This window comes from Natator depressus, chromosome 19, assembly GCF_965152275.1.
Source record: "Natator depressus isolate rNatDep1 chromosome 19, rNatDep2.hap1, whole genome shotgun sequence".
NCBI lineage: Eukaryota > Metazoa > Chordata > Testudines > Cheloniidae > Natator > Natator depressus.
In genome coordinates, this window is record NC_134252.1 from 5,518,743 (window position 1) to 5,543,605 (window position 24,863).

A 24,863-nucleotide genomic window follows, 5' to 3' on the forward strand; every position below is an offset into this window, starting at 1 on the left:
TCATTGTTCCTGTATGTGCAACTTTACATTTGGCCCTATTAAAATGCATTTTGTTTGCTGGTGCCAAGCTCATCGAGTAACCTGAATTGCTGTGTATCAATGACCTGTCCTCTTCATTATTTACCACTTTCCCAATTTTTGTGTCATCTGCCAACTTTATTGATAATGGCTTTGTTTTCTTCCGAGTTCTTGATAAAAATGTTAAATAGCATAGGGCCAAGAAGTGATCCCTGTGGGACCTCTTTGATGATGATTTTTTGTTGATATTTAGATTGAGATCTGACACATAAGCAGTTTTTAACCATTTAATGTGTGCCATGTTAATTTTATATTTTATGGCATGTGGTACCAAGTCAATTAGTAGTTTTGCCAACCCGAAGAGTTCAAAAATTGAGTCAAAACTCAGTCATGAAATTTGCATAAAAATCACGTTTTTAAAGAAGAAATCATGTTTTTAGTTGTCTTCAAGTTTTTTTTTAAGTGGCTCCTCCCAATAATGCTGAATGTGTGCTAAAAATTCAACTTTAAATGCACATCAAATGTGTGTGCACAGAAAAGCAGGCCCTGGTTTCCTTTGCACTTGATCCCCACTTCTTCTCCCCTTTACACACACTGCCCGGAGCCCTTCCTTCTCACTCGCTTACCACTGGCAGGTTTGTGCAGTCCTCCCTCTCCTCTTCTCCCCTCCTCCCCCAACAGGCTTTTACATCCTCCTAGTTCCTAGTCATCTGGCAAACTCCAGCAGCTGCCCCCCAGTTGCCAGCCTGCAGGTGAGAGGTCTTCCCTGGCCTCTTACCTCCATGAGCTTTCCTTTTCCTGCGCAGTCTGTTGCGGGGGGAAGAATGAGCAAGATCCATGAGGTTGAGCTTGGAGTGCAGCCTGCTGTGTCTGCTCCAGGGCCCACCTCCTGTAGTGCAGGCAGCAGCTATGCTGTCTATTGTACAGCATCCTTCGGCAGATGAAGGGGGAAACTATATAATATGTAACACTTAGAATGGCAAAGAAAAGTGGATAAGAGGGTAAACATCAAGTGTTTGTAGTTACCTTACCTTGGAGAATAAAAACCGTTGCCTCTTACAGGAAACAGATGCAGTTTAAAGCAGAAAGGGCCAATTTTGAATTCTTCTGAACATCACTTACTTCTTTCTTTTGTTTTGAATTATGTGTAGTTGAACAGTTTATGAAGTCTCCTTTTTTTGCTCTCTGCAGAAAGACTTCAGAGTGCAGGAACTTCCACTGGCTCGTATTAAGAAGATTATGAAACTGGATGAAGATGTGAAGGTAAATTCATATTTGGTCTTTTACATTGTGAAACAAAACATACGGTTATGAACCCTGTTGATGAGCACGATAGCTGTCATTTCTCTGGGTCACAGTGTATGTAAGAAAAACAACCTTATTGTTCTTGAAATCTGAAGAAGAATTAAAATACCTCATGAACTATCAGAACAATTTCACAGTTGATGATATGAAAGCCCCCTAGAAACTGGAGTGATTGTTTCTTTTTGAGGAGTGCTCTATAAAGATGAATATGTGTATGTCAAATGAAGTAGGCCAAGTCAGGTGCCTCATAAAGCCTACTTATATGGCCCCTGTTACAGTAGTATCTGAGTGCTTCACAAAAATTAATGAGTTAACGCTGTGAGGAATGGAAGTAATATCTCCATTTTACATATAGGGAACTGAGGCACAGAGAGTTGGCATGCTAAAGGTCAGACAGGAAGACTGTAGGAAAGCCAGGAGTTGAATTGGGGTCTTGAGTCCCAGATCAGTTCCTTGCCCACAATGTCATCTTTCCTCCTAATACATTAAGTTCTGGAGATTATTTATTGACCTATAGAGAAGAGGTACTCAGGATGCCTTATGGAGATTAGTTGACTGCACCATTGTGGCGGCTACAGCTGTTAGCAGCTTGGTAGATTTCACAGTATTTTTCAGATACATTGTTGGATAACTTCTTTCATTATTTAACTGGCTTGTATAGCGGGGCACATAATTTGTACATTTTGCATTTGAAAACAAATTTCCCGACGTCTTGAATAAAGCATTTGCAAATGACTTTCAGTCTTTTCCCAATTCTAGTAATGACTAGCTTTGGTCTCTCAGTTTTCATATTCATATCTCCTCCTTATTTCTGTGGCTTTTGCATTCACAGCACTACAAAAGCATTTAATATAAACATAGTAACATTTTAAAAAAACAACAACCCTACAAAGGTATTTCAAATATTAGTACAAAACATCATATTTTACATTTTATCACGGAAGTGTGACCTTTGATATTTCATACATTTTTAGATCTGAACCCTTGAAACAAGCAAACTAAGAAATCAGTATTTATTTGGCATGTGATGGAGGCAAGTTATCCATGTGGGGATAAGGGTGTGCATAGGTCTAAGGGGAAATCTGGCACATCTACTCGTGTAACACGAAAAACAAAAAAAAAACTACTATAAATATCAGGGATTTTTTTTGTTACTTATCCAGTGATCTTTTTGCCTTAAATTAGAAGATTTTACGGGATACCAATTTCCAAGAGAGTTCATGGAGCCAATGACTTCCATCCTTTTCCTTGTGAATACCACCCTTAGGTTGGGAGACTTTAACATTTAAATAAGCTCAGAGAAAAAGGTGTGTTCTTTGGCTCCCTTTGTTAATGTAGACTTTTTTTAAAAACTTTTGAACTAAATTGAATCCAAGCCTCTTGAGTCTCAGTTCAGTGCCTTGACTAAATTAATGCCAAATTCTCTGTAATGAAAGGAAAAGGGAGATGGAAAGTAAATAATATTGTTTCCGGGTGGCCATTGTTTAACAGGAAGGAAATTATCCAAGGAAATAAGCCTAAAAGAAAGGTAGCTAAAGTGAAACGGTTCTAATAGAAAGGGAACTAGAGCCAGATTCTGCTAAGAAAATGAATTTTGGTTAGACTTGTGGTTTTTTTTATTTAATCTTTACAATCCATTTTTACTCTACCTGCATTTCTTATCATAGTATGTAAGTCACTTTGTAAATGAGTACTGATAACGTCTGACTGCAAGGACCAGATTTTTAAATGAGGCTTCAACCTGGCCTCTGAATTTGTACCCTCATTGCACCAACAAAATTTGCACATATAAAAATGATTCATGTGCAAGCATACTAGGTGACTGACTACCCAGCTTCACACACACTGATGCCATATGCTCCTGCAAGTTAGGGGTTTTATGAGCCTAAAGTTGAAACAGGTGCTGAAAATTTGGCCCTCAAATGTTAATTGTAACCTAAGTTTCCACAATACATATTATATCCTCTACAGTAAGTTAGCCTGAAAAGTGAAAGAAGAAACTATTAACCTGTGAATTGAAGCCTGTCTGTCATGTGAATTGTTAATGGAGTTTCACTTCTGTTGTTAAAGAGTAAGATTGACCAAAACTTTGTGTTAGCATAGGGTAAGCCAGTGAGCTATGCAAAATTAATCTGATAACCTTCATATTTCAATAAATAAACTTCTCAGGAAAATTGTAACTGACCAGTATTCCTGTTACAGCGCTTGATTGAAAACTGGTAGACCTTTGGACTTCCACATCTTGCAATGAGATGGCCTTCAGATGTAATGTGGAAATCCCCATATCTCCCAAACTACCATTTCATTCATCCCTGGACTTTTTACCTGTTAATACGATACCAAGCTTCTATGGTATAACCAAGTGTAGTACATTGATGAGTGAATGAAATGCAGATTTTTCATTACAGATGATTAGTGCTGAAGCTCCTGTGCTGTTTGCCAAGGCTGCTCAAATATTCATAACAGAATTGACGCTACGGGCATGGATACACACTGAAGATAATAAGCGGAGGACTCTGCAGGTAATGGAGAGCTATTTCCATGAAACCTTGAACTGCCATGTCTGTGTTTTCTGACCCCTTTTACTTTCTAAATATGAACCTTATGCAGCCTTAAAACTCCCTGTCAGAAGGGAGTGAGATGGGGTCCCTGACCAGAGACAGGTGATCGCTGGAGACTGGATACCTGACTAGGAACTCCCGGAGTGTACCACGGAGGAGGGCATAGAGGTGCAATACCCTGCAGCTGTAACAGTGCCCCTTGAAAATATACTATATCTGTGGAGCAGAGATGAAAATGTGTGTTTTCCCTTACTTTCTTCATAGCTACTGTTGACACTTAGATGCCAAAGCCCTGGTCTACACTGGGGGGTGGGGGAGTCGATGTAAGGTACGCAACTTCAGCTACGAGAATAGCGTAGCTGAAGTTGACGTACCTAGATTGACTTACTGCGGCGTCTTCATGGTGGTGAGTCGACTGCCGCTGCTCCCCCGTCGACTCTGCTTGCGCCCCTCGCAGCGCTGGAGTTCCGGAGTCAGTGGGAGAGGGCTTGGGGATCAATTTATCGTGTCTAGACTAGATGCGATAAATTGACCCCTGATATATCGATCGCTACTCGCTGATCCAGTGAGTAGTGTGGGCCTACCCAAGGTGATACATGTCCTGGAATACCTCAGATAAGCTGAAGTGTGAGGATTGATAGCCCTTCTAATTTTTTATCCTAGGTAACATCAGAAAGGGCAGATATCTCAATCATGTTGTGCTCATGTGTATGCTTTATAAGTCTAGCCTCAGTGAATTTCTCTTAATACCAAATAAGACCCTTCCTTTTCCTATAATTCCTGGAATCAGACCCAGGATTTTTTAAAGATATTTTAGGGCTTTGGTCATCATACAGTCATCTATTGTTGAAGCGGTTTTTAATGACAAATTACCTTGTTTGTTAGAAATTCAGCTGCTTTGTTCTTAAGTGTCTTCAGAACTTGGATAAATGCTATCCAGTAATGGTGACTTACACAATTTCACTCTTTTAGTTCTTTTTTTTTAAAATACCTCAATCTGACACTATACCTGAAAAAAGTAACTCCATGGTATGTATATCTGCATCACCCCCTGAGTCCATAAGTAGTTTGGGGAGGGATTTTAGTATCCCTAGTCTCCAATGCCAGCCTCTCATCTTGGTAGGCTGGCCGACTCTCTTTTGTGGGCTTTCCTTCTTCTAATGTACTTTGCAATCTTCCAGTTGTTATCTTTTAACTCTTCGCTCTTCACGCTTCCTCTTAGTCCTCTTAATTGCCATCTTATATGTTAACTTTGATCTTGTAACATCACTTGGGATACCATTTTTCTCAAATATGCTCCTAACAACTCCTAGTTAACTCCGTTTTCCCCCCACAACTCCTTGGTGATGCTCACTTTGTGACCCTAAAATGTTCTTAAACGGTCTCCTAGGTAGTACACTGTAATATCACTTTTCCTTCAGGTTGTTTCTGACTCTTCTAAAGAAAAGTCCCCTTGTTAAAGTTCAGTGTCATGGCACTACCTCTTGTAATTATCCCTTTGAGAGGATATTGAACGTATTATGTTAAGTTCACTGGGAATTAGTGGCTCCATGCACTTACTTCCTGAGCCAGTTCCTGTGTAACTGTGACTAAATCAAGAGCAGCCTTTTCTCTTATGTGCTTTAGAACCAGCTGTTCTAAGACCCAATTATTTATGGTATCATAGATTGTAAGGCCAGAAGGGAATCATTGTGATCTTTTCATCTGACCTCCTATATAACATAGACCAGCGTTTCTCAAACTGGGGTCCTTGAGGGTACTCCAGGGGCTCTGCGAGTCATGTCCGGGGCTGCTGGCCCCCCTGATCAACTGCGCCTCCTCCCTCCCAGTGCCTCCTGCACACCTTGGAACAGCTGTTCAGCGGTGTGCAGGGGGTGCTGGAAGGGACAGGGAGGAGCGGAGACACGATGCGGTCGGGGGATGGGGTGGAAAGAGGCGGGAAGGGGTGGAGTGGGAGATGGAAAGTGTTTTTCTTCAAATGGAAATAAATATCAGTAGGCTTGGGGGGTCCAAGAAAAATTTTAAATAAAAATGGGGATCCTCAGGTTGCTAAAGTTTGAGAACTGCTGTCATAAACCATAGAACTTACACTCTAGGAATTATTTTGGTGGATCTTTTAGAAAAACATCCAATCTTAATTTACTCTTGATTTTAAAATGTTCAAAAATGTTTGTTTATGTTTTTTCCCCTAAAAACTTAACCCAGTGATGCCTGATGTACTCTTAAAAAGTTAGGTTGACCCACCTGTGTCACTTGGGGTGTGAAAAATCCACACCATGGAGAGATGTAGTGAAGCTGACCTAACTCCTGGAAAAATTCTTCAGTTGACCTAGCTACTGCCTCTCGGGGGTGGATTACCTAGGTCAATGGGAGAGCTCCTCTCTGAGATGGAAGGGGATAATTTTGCCATTACAGATCTTCTTATTGCTTGTGGTGGCTCAAGGTTTCCGTGAGTCTCTCATTCTGCTTGCCTGCCCTCTGCTGTTTCCAAATCAATAGTACTAGTTATGTGAGTGGGACCATTTGGGGCTTCAAGGATGAGAATTCAGTTCCATATGACGGGCATTCCCAACTTTTATTTTACTCAGCAACCAAACAGATGATTCTGAAACTGACGGATTATTTCCATTGTTTTGGAATTGTTACAGAGGAATGATATTGCCATGGCAATTACAAAGTTTGATCAATTTGACTTTCTCATCGATATTGTTCCGAGAGATGAACTTAAACCTCCGAAACGTCAGGTGAGTTGGGGAAACAGCTACTACTATTCTTTACATGCAAGTTTGATTTTTCCACTATTTACATACTTCTGATATTAAATAGTAATGTAAAGTGAGGTTCAAACATAAGGCAAGTACAGTTTATTGTATGTTTGTGTTCAATATTTAATGTTTCAATCTCTTAGACATTTAGTTTTTTCTGTATTATCAATGTGAACATTGCTGTTGCCAGTGCCTCAGAGAAGTAATTGGGTACATTTTAGAAATCTAAAATCTAATGTGTACAGAACACTCCAGTGAGGACTGTATAAAATGGAACATTGAGTATCCTCTCAGCAGGCACAGTTGTGCCTGTGTGGTTACACCAGATACCTGCTCCCGTAGAATGAAATCTGAGTTCAAGGTCCACATTCCTTCAACCACTGAAGTCCAGAAATCTGTTGTCTTTGTAAATGTTTCTCCTTAAAAGTTTGTAATTGGCTTTACTTTAAAGGGGCCAAATGACTGCCTGTATAGGAATTATTATAATGAAATGTCCATGGGGAGGCAGCAGAACATAGTGGTTAGAGCACTTGCTCTGCCGCTAGCTTGCTGGATGATCTTAACAAGCCATTAACCTCTCTGTGCTTCAGTTTCCCAACTGTAAAATGGGGTAATGATACTTCCTGGTAAGTTTTTTGTTGTTTTTTTTTAATCTTTGAGATTTACTGATGAAAACCCTATGTAAGAGCGGGGTATTATTAAAAAGATTGAAGCTTTTTTTTTTCTTGTCATATTTCCTCATGCTGTCACTTTCAAGTGTCCAGTTGTCGCTTGAGTTAGGTTATGTGAAGAAAACAAAACTTGTGCACCTACTGGTAACTGATTTAAAAGTGAAAACTTGTATGAGACTGATCTATGTAATTGCTGGTTGACAAGGCTGCTAATAGAGGTTACAAATAACAAAAGTTGCTAACATTCAGAATGCTTAAACATCTAGAATCCAGTTGAGCTAACACATCTAGGCTGTTGGAGAAGAAGGAAAGACGTTGCTTCCCGTAGAAGTACCACATTCTGCATTTTCTGGGCAGTTGTTGCTACTGTAAACATCCTTGACTGGAAGCTGTAAGGTGCTAGAAGGGAGCTTTCAGTCGGATGTTTACAGCGGCAGGCTGCCACAGTCATCCTGAGCACCAGGCCTGCTTTGAAACGTAACAGGTTTGTATTTAAGAAGCACTGGTTTCTCTGCTCTTTGAGACTATGGCAGTAATACAGCAAGCCCAATATCGCTGCTTCAGAAATCCAGCTTTCTGTGAGACCAGTTCATCACCTTTTGTCTAAACGCTTATTTTCCTTCACAGTTGTACCAAGCTGTAGAAATATGTAGCTGTTCATCTAGGTCTAGCGGTCAGACAACTGTACCTCCCTTCTCTACAAACTGCCTGGTAGACTAAACAGCTAGATTAGCACCCAATGCCATAAAGCTTTCTAGGGAATTCTTACATTTACAGACGCTGCTTCATTCAGTACCTTGTTCAGTAGCCCCTGAAATCATTGCCTGACTTCCTTTTAAATTGTGTGGAGTTTGTCACTCCTTCCTTTCTGGATAATTAGGTCCAGTGTTTTGTAGGTGCTGGAGCAAATGATTTATGTATCTGGAACTGCTGCTCTGATACTTTTGAAGGTTTGAGATTGTCTAAAGCTTTGTAGCAAGTCCATGATAACCCTTAGAATTCTCTGTTCCACCTTATCCTCACATCTCTCAGAAGTACTATAAAACAGCCTGCTTTCTTTGAGGTAAATCCCAGCAGGTGTATCACTAGGAAATTTTCTGTCATCCATTGACTCCAAGGAGGCTTCCTTCACATGCCAGTGTGAGTAATATACAGAAAATTCCTTCACTTCAGATACAAAGAGCAGCACTTTCAACATAGAGCCTTAATCTTTGGGCTTGCTGACCACTCTACCTCAGTTTACCAAAATCCTCATGGTGCTGGTGATGGCCCTCCAAAGGAATGGAATGCATATTTACCCTTTTCTTGATGACCTCCTGTCATCTGGGCCCAATTACGTTCCCTGTCATTTCTTGAAAAAGCACGGTTTCCTTGTGAACAGAAAACGGTCTGCTAACCTCATCCCATTATATTTTGCAATTATTTGGGAGCGGTGGTAGAACATCACTTATTAGAAAGTATTCACTCAAGAAAGACCTAGAAGATTATCTGATATAGAGAAAATTCAGCAACCTCCCATGATTTATGTACTTATTTGATGGGACCATGTTCTGTATATACTTGCTCGCATGGTGAATGTCATGTATGAAAATGTTGCACAGGTTCCTTCAGTCCTTTCCCACAGAGCAGCCTTCTCTTCCTTTTTCAATATAGCCAAGTAATGATTCCTCTGAAGCGAATTTGTTTGCTACTGTGATATGTAAAGAACAGGTTTTCAAAGATGCACCCTAAACAAGAGCCATCTAGCAAAGAAAAATCTGTGCATGCCAGTTTGGAGGATTGGGGGGCCTGCATCTCAGGAAACCTGGAAAAATCAGGAAAATGGTTTCAATGTGTTTATGCTGAACCTAAAAGCAGTGAGTAACAGCCTGAGATAACAAAAGCCAAAATATGTGCACAGCATTGTTCACTCATTTGACCTTTCACTTCACCATGAAAGAGAATCCTCTGTAGAAGTCCTATTTGTAATCTGCCTAAGTCCAAAATATGAAGTCAATTCAATAGTACATTATCTCACCAGATGTAAATAACGTAGTTACTGTATAATCCATAGTAATTCTTCTTTCCGATCAGTATCACCAAAGCTTTCCTATCTGGGTTGTACAGCATAAATAACTGAAACTAGATCAACATTTGTTTTGAACTAGGCTGCAATTTCTCAAAGCCTAACACCTGTATATTCCCTGCCTCTATGAACACTGCTGGATGACTAGCAATAAATTTTCAGGGGCGGGAGAGCTTTGATGGATGATATCATTGACAAAGTAGGAAAGGAATTTTCAGTGGAAAAACACACGTCTAGTTCAACAACTTTGAAAAGTATCTGCCTGTAGGCTGAAGGGCTTGCATTTATTTATTTTTTGCTAAGGCTAAAACTTGTAGTCTATCTCTGCCACAGCTAAGACTATCTGACAAGTTACTGTTCATTACGTCAGAGAGCTGGGGGAGAAATTGTCACTGTTGCGTTGCTGTGGTAATTGAAGTTACATATTTAAAGGAAAAAGTATGACTACATTTGTGCTGGTGTGTAGAGTACAAACTGCATGCTCAGCTGTCTTGGATAGATCTAGCAGTGTAGACAGTGAGGCATGGTTTAGGAGGTGAATCCCCAGGGTATATACCGCCAGGGTGTATATTGTTAGCCATGTAGCATCCTGCTGCCAGAGACTTTCCCTGCCACAGTGACAGGCTCTGGCAGTGCGGAAAGGCTTCAGCAGCCCCCCACTGCCAGAGCCTATCTCTGCTGTGCCACCCCACTAGAGCCTTTCACTGCAGCATGTAGCTATGTGCATAGTGCCTGTACTCTACAATGCTGCCTTAAGTGTAGACGTAGGGGAAGAGGCGGCCTGGTTTAAACAAGACATAACCTGGTTTAAACAAGTTCAGATTTCAATCAGTTTCTGCCTGGAGCACTGTGAAACATTAACCTAGAACGCATGCTTTGAGGTGCAGAGTTGATTTAAATTTTGTTCAAGAGCTCAATTAGGAATTTGAGTGTTGCAGTCCTTGGAATAGGATATGTAAGTAGTTTGCTGTAAAGAAACTACTACAGCTGTCCTCCCCCATGCATGGATTTTTCATGACTGGATCAGGACAGAATTGATTTCAACTGCTGCGTCCTGTTAGTAACAACAAAAAATGGAATATGTTCTAACTTTACAGCTAAAATCCATACACTGGTCAGAAAGAGCTTGAGGAAGCCAAGTTAAAATACTCCAGCGAATTTACTCACGAAAGAGGAACTGTAAAACTAAATCACTGGGGTGTTTTGTCTGCATTACCACTGGGTGATGCTGACATTACTGTTCACACCAAGATTCAATCTCAGAAGCTTTTTCTTTTCTAGCTACACCAGGCTGTGTAATTTTTTAGTTTTGGTTGGGAAAAGAGTGTGTATGTGTATTGAAGGAGAGGGCTTGATGCTACATTACACTTGCACTTTATAGAGTTCAATCAAATATATATATTATTTAGTGCTGCCTTGACAAGTCCGTCTTTATCTCATGTCTCTCACCAGCAGAAGTTGGTCCAATAAAAGATACTACCTCACCCCCACTTGTCTCTCTAATTCTGTCTTTATCCACAGTAAGGGTATTAGATTCAGTAATATTGCATGCTTCCTCCATGTCATTCTTTGCCAGTCTGTATCTCAGCTTTGACCTGAAGGAAATCCACTTCAGTGATGGAAGAAGACAGTTTATTTTCCATGGTCTGTTCAACCTTTCCTCCTGCTTGAAACGGCCAAAAAAGGTGCCACTTAGGGTACATCTTCACTACCCGCCAGATCGGTGGGTAGTGATCGATCTGTCGGAGATCGATTTATCACGTCTCGTCTAGACATGATAAATCGATCCCCGAATCACCGCCTGTACTCCACCTCGGCAGGAGGAGTAAGCGGAGTCGACGGGGGACGATGTGAGAACAGCCAGGTAAGTCGAACTAAGATGCTTCGACTTCAGCTACGCGGAAGTTGTGTATCTTAGTTCGAAAACCCCCTCCTCCCCTCCCCCCCTCCCCTCAGTGTAGCCCAAGCCTTTCTGTCAGTTGTAGCCGTGTGATGTGGATGCCTGTTTGTTAGGAACGAGGCTCATTTTACATAGGTCTCTAAGAATCCATCCAGTAGTAACAACTTTCAGTCACTATCACTGTGAGCAGGAATTGAACAGGGAATTTAGAGATGAAAGATTCTGTATGCCATTACTAAGCCCTCAGCCATTCAGACGACATACACTTTGATCTTGTTTCACTTGGGTGTTTTTTTGTTTTGTTTTATTTGGCATCTCAAGTAGGTGTAATTGATACTAATCTATGGGCAGCCCTTATTTAATATCAAGGAGTCCAACAGGCTTTAGTAATGTGGAATCTGCCATGCTGTAGCATGTGTAAACATCCTACACTCTCAGCTGTGGACTTAAGGTGGCTGGGAGAGGGTTGTTTACTCCTTCTGCCATGGACTGAACATCTGGAGAACCACATTTAATTCTAGGTGTAGGAGCAATCTTTATTTCTAAGGAGCTAAAATGTATGGCTTTTTTTAAAGTGTTAGCTCATTTCTGGCTAGTGTAATATCCAATAATCCTACTTCCGTTCCTGAAATTCCATTAATCAGCATTGTTTCTATACTCCCAAGGCCATGTTTAGATAAACCAGAACAGGAAAAAGCTACAGCATTTCCTTTGCTTGAAACAAAAGGGCCAGAGCAGGATCTTCAGTTGTTTGACAAAAGCTGAGATATCTCAATTGCCAGCAGAAGCAGACAGTGCAAAACTACATCACTTGTCTTATCATTCTAAGGCTATGTCTACACTGCGCACTTTACAGCTGTGCTGCTCCAGCCGTTCCCCTGTAAGGTACGCAGAGTCACGACAAAGAGAGCTCTTCCACTGACAAAATAAACCACCCCCAATGGGGGTGTCCACACCGGTGCTTTTCGTCGGTAAAACTTTTCTCGGTCAGAGGGGTGGTTTTTTCACGCCCCTGACTGAGAAGTTTTACAGATGAAAGTGCAGTGTAGACATAGCTTAATTCTGGAATGGTTTGGTTATAAAATCAGATTTTTTTTAAAGCTTCCAGTGGTTTCACAGCAAGAGGTAGATTGAAGTTTGTGTTCAGCATGTAGGGTAAGGAGCAGGCTTTGGTGGCATACAATGCTTTTGTATGTCTCTTCATGGTGCACTTCCAATTAGCACTGTGCAAAGATAACAAGCCTTGCTGGAATTTACTGCCAAGCACTGTAATTGCAGGGGTTTTAATTATGATAATTGTTTGCTCGTTTGCTTTTCATGATGACATGGGTGATCACGTTGTACCTTAGAAATTTGAAATGCTTTGATTTGTGTAGCTCAGTAAAAGTCTGTGGAAACCCATTATTTTCATTCTGATTTATCTTAAGGGCAGTTTGAATTTACTTTCCTTTGGCTTAAACTGTTTAGAACCTAGCATGAAAGAATCCATTGTACTGAGCATTGTTTACGGAAGTGGATTTCAGCCAGAATGCAGAGTCTGGTTTTTTTCCCCTCCTGTATTCTAGGAAGAGGTGCGCCAGGCTGTGACGCCTGCTGAGCCTGTCCAGTACTATTTCACGCTTGCCCAGCAGCCTGCCGCAGTACAGGTACAGGGGCAACAGCAAGGACAACAGACTACCACATCCACTACTACCATCCAGCCAGGACAGATCATCATCGCTCAGCCTCAGCAAGGACAGGTCAGTGCACAGGCAGAGCATGGGGGCTTACAGATTTACATAGCCAGCCAAGTCCTAGCTGTACCCTGGATATGAAAAGCCACATCTGGATGTTCCCAATAATAACTAGTTTTACCTTAGCACTTAGGAGCCCTAGTCGCGGACCAGGACCCCATTGTGCTAGGTGCTATACAAACACAGAACAGAAAGGTGGTCCCTGCGCCAAAGAACCTACAATCTAAGTGTAAGTTGAGGTGACAGGTGGATATAGATGGGGATGCAAATATATAACGAGACAATATGGTCAGCATGACAGGCTGTGGTCTCGGCACACCAGCAGTGTAACTGGTGCCAAGTTTTTTGTAGGCCTCACAGAACAGGAGAGTTTTGAAGGAGGATAACGAGGTAGCTTTGCATAGGGTGCTCCTCCTAAGTATCAGGGGCGGAAGAGGAAAAAAGCACATAGATGCTTGTTTGAAAACTTAACAAGTGGGCAGTTGCTGTATTTACCTTACCATGAACACTTGGAAGGAGGGAAAAACTTAATGTCTTCCTGGTGATTTGCTAGAAAGGTTTTTGCTGCACTAAGTAAATTGGTTTTGCAACTTATATAACAGTGTTTCAATTAATTTCAGTGTCATTATGTAACTGTTTTGAAAGAGACCAAGAGGACTATTGACAGAAGGTTTCCATCTCATTTGAAATGGCATTTTTTTCCATAGTGTATGGAGATGGAGAGGGACCTATTTGGTCATTTAATCATCCACTTGTCAATGCAGGATTTTACCCTAATAGTTAATGACTGCACATTGCCTGGTGTACCTTCTGTGTGGACTTATAAGCACTTGACATTAGATCTGTATACATGGGCTTTATTTGTATGAGGCTATGCCTCTTAGGTCTTAAAGTAAGTGGCTTATTTGATTTGATTAGCTGAACAGTTTTAGGTGTTGTATAATTTGGGGTGGACGGTTGTGTTCTCCTTGTCTATCCAGTCTCCACTCAACCAAAGCTCCTAATCTAGTAGCATCCTTCTTCTCTCCCTTATCCAGAATGTTTGAGGAAATTAAATTTTTGATGTGTCTGAAAGGCTTTGGGGAAAACAGCATTGATACTATGCACTGGGATGTTGGTAACCTCTGCTGATGTGATAACTCCATGTTGTGTAGCACCTTGACATCTCCCCTGCTGTCTGTAAAATGCTCAAAAGAATAAGGAACTATATGGATTGCAACTGATGTACTTTGTTAAAATACTGAATTGCACAGGCCTACCTACTAGGGAAGTGATGTCCCTGTATTTTCAAAAGCAAATGTATGACTTGTTGATTCATGGGACTAAATTGGACCATTATTCTGAAGTGAGTGATGGCAGCTGCATGACAGAAGTGAAGCTGTAGTGCATTTTTGTTCTTCTATGAATGCTGTTAGCTATATAAATCTTACAGTTTGTACTGGCTTTTTTCTTATCCTTGTTTCTCTCACATTGAAGCTGGAAAAGAATGTTATTCTAAAAGTACCATCAGTATAGTATACACGGCATTGTACGGGCATTTTAAGAGAGAGCATGGAGCCTGCCTCAGGAACCTTACTTTTCCAGACAGTTTTTTGTTCTTATGTTTGCAGACATTTAATATTGCTTCTAATGTTTCTAGTGGTGTATAGGTGCCATAGTGGCTCTTTTTTTGTTCACTTCTTTGCAAGAGCCCCTTTCATAGAGGAAGGTTTGTCCAGTGGTTAGGGCGTTAACCTAGAACACATGAGACCTCTTTTCAAATCCCTGTTCAGCTGCAGACTTCCTGCATGACCTTGAGCAAGTCACTTAGCCTCTCTCTGCTTCAGTTCCCCATCTGTAAAACGGGGAGAATATTATTTCCCTTCCTCCTGGGTGTTGAGGATAAATTCATTAGATTGTGCGGTGCTCAGATGCTGTGGTGGTAGGGCCAGTTAAGTATGTAAGATAGATAGATCTCTGATGGCAAAAATGCACATGAACTTATGTAAATAAGTTCATCTTGTTTAAAACTGAACAATAAAGATTTTGTTGAAACTAAAATTAACTCTTATCTATTTCTTGGTGGCAGTAGACTTAGAATCATGGGAATATGCTTTTCCAGGTTGTCACAATGCTGAAGTAGGTAGAGTTTGAAATATCAAGCTGAAAGCAGGTCTGTAAAGAGCCTCTGGTTACTGGCTGTAAATCTGAGATTCTGCTTACTTTCAGACAAATCAATCTGTGCTCCTTTTTGTGTTTGAATTCAGACCACCCCAGTGACGATGCAGGTTGGGGAGGGTCAACAGGTACAGATCGTCCAGGCACAGCCACAAGGACAAACGCAGCAGGCTCAGAGTGGAACTGGGCAGACCATGCAAGTTATGCAGCAGATAATCACCAACACAGGAGAAATCCAGCAAATTCCGGTAAGACTCCACCAGGAGGAATGTGTAACACTCTCATGGTCTTGTATCAAACTGTTACATCAGCCCTTTCTCATAAGAACATATATATACACACACCACTGCCTGGTGTTACCAGACCTCTGGTATGTGGCACACTGAGTGCTTATAACTCAGTTAAGAATTTTGTCTTGGGAGAAAAAATAACTAGGTATGCTTAGGAAACTGTTAATATAACTCTTATTGCCTAAACCTTAGGTCTTTTACTACCTATACTTCAGCAAAGAGTGTTATTTCAATTCTGTTTGAGTCTGATTCTGCAACCTTAAGCAAGTCACTTAGTATCTCTGTGTCCGTTTGCCATCTGTGAAATAGGTGTAGTAAAATCTTATTTTATAAAGCATTTTTATGGAACACTTTGAGATGGCTGGAGGAAAGGCTCTACAGAAGCAGAAAACATTTACTTTAATTATTATTAGGCTTCCCCATCACGATGCATACTTCCATATAGCTATCCATCACATACTTGATACTCTGAGATCCCAGCCTTTACCAAATAGAGGGTTCAGCCCTTCTCCGTGGCATTGAGAGTAATGCTTAGCAAGTAGTGGTAGTGCATTTTGAGGAAGCATGGCATCCACATCTATCTGTACTTGTACAATTGGCTGATCAGAGGCAGGACCCCACAGGAGACTGTAACAGTCTTTTCCCTGTACCGTCAACTGGGACTCCTTGTGAGCTATAAGAAATAATCCCTCACATCATCATGAATGATAGAATCCATAAGTGCCATGATCAACTCCTGATTGTCCAGAGCCTACCTGCCAGAGGACAGATTCAGATTTTTTCAGTTGCTGGAAAACAACCTGAAATCAAACCCAGCGACAATGGGATGTACTGGTAGTCACATGTGGGTATGTACATACAAGATACTGCTTGCCAGACTTCACTTTTGGTCCTTAAGCTACAGCTGAGGCCTGCATACTCCCCATCCAGACACCACATGAACAGAAGAGTCACAGTCCTCCCTCAAGAACTGTAAGAGTTCTTGTGGTGGCTAGACCCAGTGAACACACAGAAAGGGAAGGAGTACTTGTGGCACCTTAGAGAGTGTGAGCTACAGCTCACTTCATCGGATGCTCAAATAAATTTGTTAGTCTCTAAGGTGCCACAAGTACTCCTTTTCTTTTTGAAAATACAGACTAACACGGCTGCTACTCTGATACAGAAAGGAGGTTCCATTCTCTCTCCTTTCCAGTTAAGGACCTGACTTCCACATGGGATTTCAACATTGTCTTCCTAAAACTGATGGAACCTGCCTCTCTGGGCCACTGTCAGAGTGCTCAGTACACCACCTAACCATCAGGACAGTCTTTCTGGTGGCCATCAGCTCATCAGAGAGTCACCAAGCTCTCGTGGCCAGATTGCCTAACTTCTTTCCATAGGTCATGATACTGTTGAGACGATACCCCAAGTTCATTCTTGAGGTGGTCTGAGACTTCCACCTAAACCAACTGATCACTTCGCCAGTCTTCTTCCTGAAGCTGCACTTGACACCAGGAGAAAAGAAGTTACATATTTTGGATGTGTCCAGAGCTTTGCTCTATTACCTTAACAGAACCAAATCTTTCTGGCTGCATCCCTGCCTCTTTGTGGCCATTTCTGGCCCATCTAAAGGCCAAGCCATCTCATCTCAAAGAATCTCCAAGAGGATCACATAGTGCAGTTCCACCAGCTATCAGATGGCTGGCAAGCCTCTTCCACCAAACATCAAGACACAGCCCACCAGGGCCCAGGCAGCATCTTCTGTTTGCTTCAGAAATGTTCCAGACTCAGGTCTGCAAGGTAGAGCAACCCAATGACTTTTGTCAAATGTTATGCCCTTGACATGGTAGCCAGGTCAGATGCTGATTTTGGAAGAGCAGTACTGCAGTCGCTGTTTGACTGGCACTGCCAAAATCCCACTCTTTCCTTCCAGGGAGGATACTGTTTGCTAATCACCCACAGTGTGATCCACATTAACCATTCTCCCTCCTTTGAGTATGTGTCACTCTACAGTAACTGTGGTTGTGGATCCCATGCCCTGCCCTCCATCCCTGCATTTGAGTCCACAGAAATGTGCACTTTGACCTCTGAGGAAACTGAGGGATTGTCATGGTGCCCTCCCATTTCTGCCCTCACATAGGAGCATGAGGGAAGATAGGGTATATGCATGGCCATAACAAACATTGCTAGTCCAAAAAACTGTCTTATGCACATGAGGCTCCTGCACACCTTCTAGGGGATCCACACTGACTTGAAGAACCAGTTATTGTAGAGAGAGACCCGTTCTATATTTCAGATAGATAATGGATCAGGCCACAGTGTTGGAATACAAAGTACAGCAACAAATGCACTCTCTTCAGATGGTTTTTAATAGGGCATTAGTCTATGCTGCCATCAGCACTGTTATCATTCTATCCTCTTCCACTTTCACTATGCTGCTTTCCTGGAGCTCTCTCCTATCTTGTTGGTTGCATCATCAGTATCTCCCTTTAATGGCTCTTCAAGTCCAGGGCTCCACTGAAAGTCTTTCTGTCTCTCACTGCGCATGCACAAAAACTTAAATTTCTGATATAAGGTGTCATAAAACTGGTAGTGCCCACTGTAATTAAAAGCTTGATATTGGAATGTTCCTTACAACCCCACTGGCTTGCACCTGGTTATAACTTCTGAAAATGTTTTTCTGGCTATAATTTTCCATCATGGATCTCAGCTCATATGTTGTCTTGTGTTTTTATTTATTTTTTTCTTAAACTTTGAGCAAAGGTGGGAGATGTACATTTTAGGTAAATGTACATGTTTTGCTCACGTCTCAAAAGTAGCTGAATTTACAATTTGAAATTTTCACATTAGCTAGATGTCAGTGAGCACTAGACCTTTTTTGTTCTCTGCAGAACCAAAAATAAGTGTTTTATAAGCATTTCAAATCTGTTTCACCCATTAAATTAGTATTGTGGTTAAAAATTGAAGTGGGAAGCCTCTTCTCTGCAGGCAAATTTTAACGCAGAAACAGATTGTGTATTGAAATGTTTGTGCTCAGATGGAGGTTACGCTCATAACTACGGCAGAGGCTATTGCTTCAAGAGCAATATTGGGGCTTCTGGACACAACTGGTGAAGTCAGCAGAGTTTGTGTAAACTGCAAGCCCAATAATTTCTGTTCCAAGAGCTTCCAAGCGTCACTGGTGAAGCAAAAGTGGTTTTATGCTCTTTACTTGTAATGGCTCTTGATTCACCCCCTCCCCCCTTTAAAAGTAAATTAAAATGCAAGCTGCATATAACAATTTAACCTTCAGATTCTGAATTAAATGTTCAAAAGTAGATTAATGGGAAAAGTTGCAGTTCTGGTTGTAACATTAATTCAGCCATGTTCCATGTTTTGCTTTGTTTGTGTTGCTTTTCAAATGTTTGTTTATATAGTTAAAAATGCAGAATGTGTAAGAGAGCAGGACAAATGTTACTGTGATAACTCTTTCCTGACTTGTCAACATTTAAACTTCTAACCTTGTGTTATATTAAACTGAAGTTTTGTATTTTAATATAAAGCACAAAACATTGGCATGATAATATTACAGCCTTTGTCGTGTCAGGACTGAAGTACCCTGGCAGAATTGTGTTGGAAGCCTTTGCAGTATTCCTGGTTCTAGCTAGTGCTGTCGTTCCCTCATTTTTAAGAAGGTGAAAAGTTACCAAACATCTAAAGGAAAATGATGGGAAGAATGTAATAGGAATGTCACTATTTGCAGCTTGCTCACTGGTAAAGTAGTTTTCTTATTTGTACAAATGACTTTAAAGACTTAAAGTTACAGAGAATCTGCCATTTCCTCTAGTTTAAGAAGAACTAATCTGATCACTCTTCATATTTGCAAAGGAAAAATAAGGGCTCTCTAACACTTGATTAAAACCTTCAGTGTGCTACTTTCTAAATGCTTTCCCGTTGTAGAAAGAGAGATGCTAAGGTGGCTCTTTCAAGTTTTAGTTAAGAATTTGCAGTGGTAAAGTGTTTCTCTTATTTTCTTTGACAGAATCCATGTAACTATTAATTTCAGCACTGCATCTGTTCAATCCTCCAAGTATCATCTGTTAATCTGGTTTTGTTTTGGAAACAAGAAGGCAAGTTTGTGTTTCATACTATGCAGTCCACTGTCTTATTTTTCTTTCTCTACCTTGTTTCTAGGTTCAACTGAATGCTGGCCAACTGCAGTATATCCGCTTAGCTCAGCCGGTATCAGGCACCCAGGTAGTCCAGGGACAGATCCAGACGCTTGCAGCCAATGCACAGCAGGTATGTACGGTAATACCAAAGACTTGTCATTAACTATTAAACTGTTCTTCCTATGAGTTGAGATTCCAATTTCCAGCATTTCTGATTTTTCTGCTTTACTGCATACATAAAAAATAAATAAAAATAAAACAAAACAACACAGTGGAAGTCTGGAGTAACCATCTCATTCATGTAAATATGGGTAGTGGTGTAAATGTTCACAGCACTTGTACAAGGCCTATGGTGAAGCCCAGCCACTACTCATTTAATGCCATAAGACACAAACAGTTCAGGCCTTGTGGAAAGATCACCAGTATAAGGAGGATTCATGAAAAAAGTGGGCTTGAAAGAAGAGGGCACATGACTGGCAAGCTGTGTGGGCATAGGGCAAATGAGAGAAGGCACAAAGCAGAGACTGAAAGACACGAGTGTGATCCCTTTTTGTCCTTTGGAGCAATCTTAATGTTAGAAGCACATCTCTTGCATTGAAAGTCCATTAACATCAGTGCTGCAGGCTCAGGCTCTTAGCAGAGAGACTCTTCATCCCTGAGGGTGGGTGAGTATGCGCTCCTAAGCAGATAGTGCTCCTTTGTGCAGATATGGGAGAAGTGGCAGATCATTCAGGAATGGCTCTTACATTTTTCAAAATGTAAGCTCCTTGATTTTTTTCCCAGTGCACTCCAAATGATCAAGTGCCTCTTCCTAGGACTGCATATAGTTGTCATAAGACATGACGTTTTATCTTCTCACCCTCGCCCAGTCACCTGTAATCACAAGAAATAAAACTAATCATGTTAATGAAAAATTAAGATAGCTACCCTGCTTCATTACCCTCTAGATAGCCACTGAATGCATCTGATGAAGTGAGCTGTTGCTCACAGAAGCTTATGCTCAGATAAATTTGTTAGTCTCTAAGGTGCCACAAGTACTCCTTTTCTTTTTGCGAATACAGACTAACATGGCTGCTACTCTGAAACCTCTAGATACAATTAGCTTCCTAATGATCCCATTTTCTGATCCCACACCCTTCCTTTCTTCTACCTATCCCTATGTTTTCTTCTTAAAAACTCTGAAGCAGGACATATTGCCTTTACCTGCATTGCAAAATACCATGCACTTCTCAGATGCCACATAAACCAATCCGTTTTAATGCTGTGTAGAAGAAGAGAAATCCGAGTATATCTCCACAAGGAGTGTGAGCTGAAGGAGCAAAAGGGTACCAGATGGCTCCCCTCAATTAATTCTCTCTTCCTTTTTGCTTTAAGGGCAGAATCTACCTGACACAAATGTGTGTGCTTATTTGTAGCAGTGTCAGAATTAGGATTCAAGTTTCAATCTTAAAAGATTTAGGCTTTGTCTACGCTAGCACTTTTGTCGGTATAACTTAAGTCGCTCGGGTGTGAAAACCACACCACACACCCCCCCCACCCCGAGCGACATGAGTTACACCGACGGAAAGAGCCAGTGTGGACTCTGCAAGACGCTCTCCCGCCGACATAGCTATTGCCGCTCATTGGGGGTGGTTTAAGTATGTCAACAGGAGAGCTCAGTGTAAGGTCTCTAGTGTAGACATAGCCTTAGTTTGGAAAAAGAAAAGGAGGACTTGTGACACCTTAGACTAACCAATTTATTTGAGCATAAGCTTTCGTGAGCTACAGCTCACTTCGTCGGATGCATGAAGTGAGCTGTAGCTCACGAAAGCTTATGCTCAAATAAATTGGTTAGTCTGTAAGGTGCAACAAGTACTCCTTTTCTTTTTGCGAATACAGACTAACACGGCTGCTACTCTGAAACCTTAGTTTGGAGATACACTCAAAGAAAGCTCTTTAAATATCAAAAACTCACATAAAGGGAAGCAACTTGAAGTTGACCAACTTAACATGAGTACATGACAGAGTTTTCAACTGGCTAGCCAGATTAGGGTTCAGTAGATGTGTGTTTCATTCTGTTACCTCCAAAACTTTCAAGCATGTCCATTTTGTGCATGTTAAATGGATAGTTGGCCTCGTGCATTGGACATAAGAAGTCTCCAGTCATACCAGAAATCTGTTTTTGTTACGTAAGATGCCTCTTGGAACTCCTGAAAACTTTTACCACTTTTTAAATGAGGCACTTTTGCAACTCAATCATTGACTTGGTTATCAGCCTGCACTGGTTGTGGGGTAGAGCTTAATGCTTCCCACACTTCATCTGTTCTGCTCTTCTCTTCCTTCTATTCCTTTCGACTAGGAGGATAGGGCAGTAACTCCTCAGAGCTAGAACTGCTCCAGAGATAGGGCAATAAGGTTTTCAATGAGAGCAGCACAGCTCAGATCAACACAACTGCTAAGATGCTTCATATTCTTGTTAGACAACTGTAGCTAAACATAATTTTATCCCCCTTCAAAAATTGAAAGAACGGCTCATCTTCCTGTCTGTAAACTGTGTCCATATTCTGCTTATGAAAGTAAGAGGGGGCTGCTTTGCATTGCTTTTTAATTATTGAATCCAACAATGCCCTTTGTTCTCAACTAGCATTCATTGCCATCCTACTTTGTGTGTGGTTTCAGATATTTTTTGTTTAAAATTGACATTTCTGTGAGCTTGTACGGGAGACTAATTTAGCGCAGAGGTAAATACCAAGAGATGGGACTCGTGGGTTCTGTTCCCAGCTCTGCCACCGACTCACTGATATGACTCTAGGCAAGGACCTTAATCTGTCTTGCTTTACCACACAGGGATGTTGTGAGGCTTAATTTAAAAAAAAAAAAAAAAAAAAAATCTGTAAAGTGCTTGGCGATCCACCAGTGGGAGGGTAAAATATTGTTAATTTATTGTTGACCCAGCAGGAATGTTCCCTGATCACCCGTGTCATTTCTTTATTGTAGATTACACAAACAGAAGTCCAGCAAGGACAGCAGCAGTTCAGCCAGTTCACAGATGGACAGGTACCTATCTCAGAACTCATGATGATTGACTGATCACTAGGGAGCCAGCGTCCATGAAGTCAGAGCTAAGAAAGCTCTCGGTCGTTAGTACTAGGTGTCTAACAAGAAGTGGGACAGTGAGATTAGAAAGTCACTACCACTCCCAAAATGGACCTAGCAACCAGGATTCATGAGAACTGTGACAAACTTGTAGTTTATGTGAAGTCCTTGTATTATCTTGCTATATTTGCTCCAAATTAACCCAGCTCTTTGAGAATATGGCAAATCAGCTATTTAATTTTTTCCCTATCAATCTCATCCCAGGTGCTACTAGAAATAAGATGATGTGTCTTATTAAGATAGCATCCTAGGAAACATTTAAGCCAGTAAACAAGGATAGATACTTGGTGTGTAACCTCTCAGTGTGTCACTAGAAAGCTTTTTGAACAAGTTGGGGGAGGTGTATTCTCAATTTGTCTGTGTGAAGGGAGTGTTTAATGATAGTTTAGCACACTCTTTGTATTCATTTGTCATAAATGCTGCATATGAAGTAGATGGAATAATTTCTTTAAGTACTTTGAATGGACACATCAGACTGGATCCAGTTAGGAGTAGATTTGCCACAAATAAACTTTATAATACAATTTGTTGAAGATAGGGCTAATATGAAATGCAGCCTGGTAAAACTTCAAGGTGTAGACTACTAGAAAATAGAAATCACTACTAAATTGATATTGAGCAAACTGGGAGTAAATGTATAAATAAGCAATTCAAGATATAAACCAGATTGCAGGAAAGGCTCAATAAATCAAACTGAGCCATAAGCTGGGGAAGTGTGTTGGAGGACACTGTCTCTCTCTATTCAAACAAGTTGTGAAAGTCGTATCCAGTGCGAGAACAAAAGTTAGTTCTGTCTGCTTGGAATATGTAATAGGATTTCAAGTCTAAGTGGTTGAGCACTAGTTGAATTTATCATGCACAGTGCCAAATGAAGGTGATTAGAAGTAACCTGACAAACTGACTCTGATACTTGTCAAAGGTTAAATCATCAATAGGGGCTTTTTCAGTCCTAATCTGTTCAGGAATCAAACTCTCATAACATTATACATATAAAACAAAGTCTGTCAGGGTCCAACCGGGCATCAGAAATGCATAAAATTACTTCATTATACTGTCACATTTTGGTATTTAAGGCCTAGAGTAATGCATGCTCCAACTTTTTGAGCACGTTTTACTTGCTTTGTGTGTTGATTTAAACCATTGGTCAAATCTGAGGGCTACATGGCTGCATGCTCCTAAGAGTTGAACATCTCGCTGACACTTGATTACCTTTTTTCCCCACCCCCTTTCAACCTCTTCCAGCAACTCTATCAGATTCAGCAAGTGACCATGCCTGCAGGTCAGGACATCACACAGCCCATGTTTATTCAGTCCACCAATCAGACTTCTGATGGACAAGCTCCTCAGGTTGCAGGGGACTGAATGAGCCCACTGTAGTGAGTATTCTGTCAGCATGGAAATTGACACATACCAGCTTGACTTTTGCCATTCCGACCGGCTCTGATGAAGACGTCTCCCTCTGTGTAGCTGTACTTGATATGAAGCCTATAGTAGGCTCTGATCTCTGGTGCCTCTGGCGGGCATGAGCAAATATCCAACAGAAACGGACAGGGAGGCAATGTTTTTTCTTATTTTTTTTTTTTTTCAGAAATCAGTATGTCGACATCCTTAGCTGCTTGTTTATCTTGATAAAACTGAAAATAATTAAACAAAATGGAAATCTATAGCAGCTTATTAAATGATGTAGAACATTTTTCTTTGGTCAAATTTGTAAAAAGGTCCTGCATCTTGTTTCTCATAACAGCTTTATTCGCAGTATTCTGTTTGTATTCTACTCTGAATAGAGCTAGACTAAGGTATCTCAACTTGGTAGTTCAGTAGGGGTGTATGCGTGTGTGTGTGTGTGTGTGTGCGCGCGCACGTGTGCACCTGAGTGTACTGGGAGATTTTCCTCCCCACCCCCCCCTCTGTTTTTGGTAAGCCTGGGCATTGGATAGTTGCAGCTTCTGGGGGAATAAAATATTCCTTGCATTACAATGAACATCTCGTCTAAGGACAGTAGAGGCTCTAACTTGTCCCAGTCTATTCCAGAAACACGAAAGGAAATCTGGAAGAAAAAAAAAGTTGTTAACCATTGTGCTAGTCTCAGTCAATGCATGTATTATAAGCTGCATGAAATGCAATAAATTTCTT

General features: G+C 41.0%; 1 protein-coding gene across 2 annotated transcripts in view; it reads left to right on the forward strand.

Annotated features, from left to right (window-relative positions):
- Positions 1-24,314, forward strand: part of NFYC (nuclear transcription factor Y subunit gamma) — a 56,895-nt gene extending 32,581 nt beyond the window's left edge. The window contains exons 3-10 of one of the 2 annotated variants that reach the window (XM_074934608.1): positions 1,210-1,281; positions 3,732-3,845; positions 6,533-6,628; positions 12,851-13,024; positions 15,265-15,423; positions 19,618-19,725; positions 22,572-22,631; positions 23,973-24,314. In XM_074934608.1, coding sequence (XP_074790709.1) covers positions 1,210-1,281; positions 3,732-3,845; positions 6,533-6,628; positions 12,851-13,024; positions 15,265-15,423; positions 19,618-19,725; positions 22,572-22,631; positions 23,973-24,092 — 903 coding nt within the window. In that variant the 3' untranslated portion in view covers positions 24,093-24,314. The remainder of the gene's footprint in view (positions 1-1,209; positions 1,282-3,731; positions 3,846-6,532; positions 6,629-12,850; positions 13,025-15,264; positions 15,424-19,617; positions 19,726-22,571; positions 22,632-23,972) is intronic. The other variant, XM_074934609.1, reaches the window with a different exon arrangement.
- The last annotated feature ends 549 nt before the right edge of the window (positions 24,315-24,863 follow it).